The sequence below is a fragment of the Rhagoletis pomonella genome, unplaced genomic scaffold (genome assembly GCF_013731165.1).
Source record: "Rhagoletis pomonella isolate Grant_MI unplaced genomic scaffold, Rhpom_1.0 Rhpom_scaffold_00007, whole genome shotgun sequence".
Classification (NCBI taxonomy): Eukaryota; Metazoa; Arthropoda; class Insecta; order Diptera; family Tephritidae; genus Rhagoletis; species Rhagoletis pomonella.
Genome location: NW_023458561.1, coordinates 68,395,200 through 68,399,259, shown reverse-complemented (window position 1 = coordinate 68,399,259; position 4,060 = coordinate 68,395,200). Strand labels below are relative to the sequence as shown.

Below are 4,060 nucleotides of genomic sequence, written 5' to 3'. Positions count from 1 at the left end.
GGTACGAAAAGCGGAGAACTTTTACACGGTGCTAATTGAAAAAAACAATGTGTTGGTAGAATTAATGGGAAACTTCTGATATGGTTTTCAATTTGAGTGAACTAAAAAATGGGTGCGAATGTTATGAAATTGCAAGCTGTGCTTACGATTTTTTTTTTGTATTTAAAAATTGTGCAGAACTAGAACTAGAGAACTAGCGCACGGCAAGCGATGCTTACTGAAGTAACTTGTGTGTGTAGTACTTGGTGAAACGCAGTCGTGTAATTTGCTGTTACTTCCCAGCTTCAAAGTCGAATGTCGGTATCGGCCACACGGTTTGCCACGGATCGGTGAATGTTTGAACATACAAACACAAATATGCACGTACGTCTATGACACATTTTTATGCAATTTTATGGATCATACGTCGCTTGCAAACTGTCGCAGATAGAAAAATTACATGCCATCCAATGTAAGGAACAAAGACTAATGTGTTTTATGTGCCCTTAAAACCTTTGAGCAGCAACGTCTGATAATCGTACCGACGGCTACGCTGGAAATAGTGAAAAATCTACTATCCAAAATATACACTGCTGAATAACTTGAAAAGTCGTGAGAAATAGAAAATAAAATGGTGAATACTCCGGCGACCTTCAACATAATAAAAAGGCATTTGTGAACATTTTATAAACCATACTCAAGGCAAAAAATTAATGCAAATCCAAGTGCTTACAGCTTAATTGAAAATATCGAATGTGCACATACAAGCATCCATTAAAAATATCTGGTGTTTGACAACTCATTCTAACTTAATGCTGATTGAATTGAATAATAAAAATCTTCATAAGTGCAAATGGCAATGTACAATGAAAAATAGAAAAAAAATTTAATATAAAAACTGTGTCGTAAATCTGCAGTACCATACCATATATGTATCGATCAAATATGCAAGACAAGCTTTTGTTGCGCGCATAGCTAAATAAACTTTGTGTGTCATAAAAGTTTTTCAATTACAGACACAGTGAAATCCTACCAAGGAAGAACAATAAAAGTCTCTTCGAGTGAAAGGGCTATTTCGCAACTTAAAACGTCTATTCATTTAGAAAACACTTAGTGAACCAAAGCAAAACTGGAAAATGGTGCCAGCATGACAAGCTGCCCGAGCAAAGCAAGCACTAACAACACTGAGAGTTCGAGCTTTCATTCCAACATCATTCGAGCTTTCACCGCCAAATTTAAGCTTAAAGCTTCCGACCATTCGCAAAATCAATACAAAACCATGCATGACGAATTCCAAAACGCAACACAAGCCAACAATAATTCGACTAATCGAACTTGTCAACCATCCATCGGAGATAACGAAAAACATTTGGACACGTCGTACGCCAAAGTCCAACCTCCAGAGCTTATAATTAACAGCGCCGCCTATATTACGCACGGCGCCGATAACGCAGCCGCTGGCTCACTGCAGCACAGTCTGAGCGTCATGCCGCCGCCGTATCGCTATCCCAGCAGTGAATCATCGGCGTCCTTCACGCTATTGCCGCTTAGTCGACGGCGCTGGTTTCAGCGACAGACTTGCCTGCTCTGTATTATGGTCGCTTTCATCTTCGGCCTGCTGCTTGGCGTCTTCGTGCCAATGCTTGATCTTCGTCATGTATTTTTAAATATGTCAAGTGCGCAAAGAGCGGGGCCGCTGATAGAGCATACGTCTCCAGATAGCTCAAAAAGTTTAGATAACAAACTTGCGCCGAGCATAGCCGCTGATTTGTATTGGAAACCACTGCCTCGCGACAAGCCACAGCGCAATCATACACCGACAGCTACGATTGGCGATCTCAGTGTTGGTCCGCTCAGCCCGTTTTCGGTGGCCTTCATCAGTGACAGACATGCGAGAGTCAACGCTGAAGAAATATTAAGTGACAACGTACATTTAAGTGCGCAAAGACGGTCTTCTTTTACGGTGCATAACATCATAGATAAGCCTCTGGGACAACCATTAGGCCAATATGCTTCGAAACCAAGCACGGCTTTCGACTCTGCCCCCGCTGTTGTGTTAACGAAGCAAACACTCCAACGGCCCACTGTGCAGAAGAAGAAACATCCGCTTGAGCGCCGCTTGCTGGGCATCATTAACTCAAACATCTTCTGGGGCGAGCAGGTAGAACGCGCCCTACCAAAAGGCTTCAGCGCACAAGACACGCGTGATTGGAATGCTTATGTGACATCGCCAGCTGTGGTGCAACGCCTCGAACCAGGCTGCGGACGCATGCAAAACCGCATGATGGTCTTCAGCGACGGCACACGCGCTTGTGCGCGATACCGCCAAAACACCGACCAAATCCAAGGCGAAATCTTCTCATTCTATCTGGGACGCTTGCTGAATATGAGCAACCTCGCGCCTAGTGCCGTGGTAACTGTGAATGGTGAGACGGAGAAGTGGTCCAACGTGGTGCACGACATAACAGAAGCGCAGTGGCAACAGCAGCGTCCGGTGGTGCTGACGCGTTGGCTGCCCAATCTCGAGCCCGCCGGCATACCTCAGCCATTCCAACCGCTCGATCGACATTTGAACAAACACGATGTATGGAATATTACTCGGGCTTTGACATCTGTCAAAGCGGCCACAGCGCCACAGCCTTTGGTGGCTGAAAGTTTGGTAGCCAGTGGACGCGACTCGTATGGTTCTGTCAATAGCGTTCAAGCGCCGAGCCCACCGATGTCTGCCTTCTCTGATTCGTCCCTGGATATATTAGTCACGCCAACCTCACTCGCTCTGGAGCGGCTGGTTGAGCTCGCTCAATGGTCGGATTTGATTGTCTTCGACTATTTGATAGCGAACCTCGATCGCGTTGTTAACAATCTCTACAACTATCAGTGGAATGCGGAAATTATGGCCGCGCCTGCGCATAATTTGGCACGCCAATCTAATTCACAACTACTTATCTTTCTCGACAACGAATCCGGTTTGCTGCACGGCTATAGACTGCTCAAGAAATACGAGGCCTACCATGGTCTGCTGCTGAACAATTTGTGCGTATTCCGTGAGCCCACCATACAGGCAATGCAGCAACTGCGTGCGGCCGGTGCGGGACGCAAGCTACGGGAATTGTTCGAGCAGACGGCGAGCGAGGAAGTGCGGGATGTGCTGCCAGCTTTGCCGGATAAATCAATTAAGATACTCAGCGATCGCATTGATCGAGTGCTGGAGCAGGTGGAAAAATGTAAGCAGCTGATGGATGATAGATAATGATTGATAGTAAGCGAAAGGGAATGTTGAAAGTTAGAAAAGTTAAAAAATATATATATTATGGTTGAGGTGCTTTATGTAAAAATTGACTGTAAAGTAGGTGCGAGTTCAATCATGTAAATAGGAATTATTGTGGGTAGTTATGTATATATTATAGAATCCAAAAGTAATCGAGGCGCTCCCGAAAAGTCATTGTAAAGTCATAATTTTAAGTTTCTGTGAGTAAAGTAATGGTAATTTAACACGTAGTGCATAGGTAGTCGAGACAAAAAGACTTAAGTAAATATGTCATTCCCACTGATAAATGCTTAACATTTGTTTTGGCTGAGGATGTTCTGTACACACAAAAATATGTAACTTAGCCCCAAAAACACACATACCTACATACGTGTGTGTTAGGTATGTAAAGGAGCAACTAAGATATACCTATGGTATACGAGAGTCATGTGATTCTGATTTCATTATATGTTACTTCACTATCTCAATTTAATTTTGAAATTCTGAAATACATTTCACTAATCGAAAGAAAACCTCACAAAGTAATAAGTTCCAAGAGTACTGAAAAATCCTGAGCATGAAGGAGATAAAATTAAAGAAAATATGGGCATTATTCAAGCTTTCTATCTTTCATAACCAACGCTTTTTTATAAAAAAAATGTTATGATCACATTCTAAACTATATTTTTTGTTATAAGACAAGCTTTACGCAGCGTGCTCTGAAACGCTGGTTGTGCAAATCATTTAACAATTCTACTTACAGGGTCTTAATAGTAAAGTTTCTTTCAAAAGTCCACAAAGTTTATGTCAATCAATCGTGCAAACTGGCATCAA

General features: G+C 42.8%; 1 protein-coding gene across 1 annotated transcript; it reads left to right on the top strand.

The window, feature by feature from the left end:
• LOC118743413 (extracellular serine/threonine protein kinase four-jointed) lies at positions 1 to 3,279 on the top strand. The gene has a single exon (XM_036476064.1). It carries the CDS (start codon positions 1,127 to 1,129, stop codon positions 3,227 to 3,229), a length of 2,103 nt encoding a protein of 700 aa, XP_036331957.1. The 5' UTR covers positions 1 to 1,126; the 3' UTR covers positions 3,230 to 3,279.
• The last annotated feature ends 781 nt before the right edge of the window (positions 3,280 to 4,060 follow it).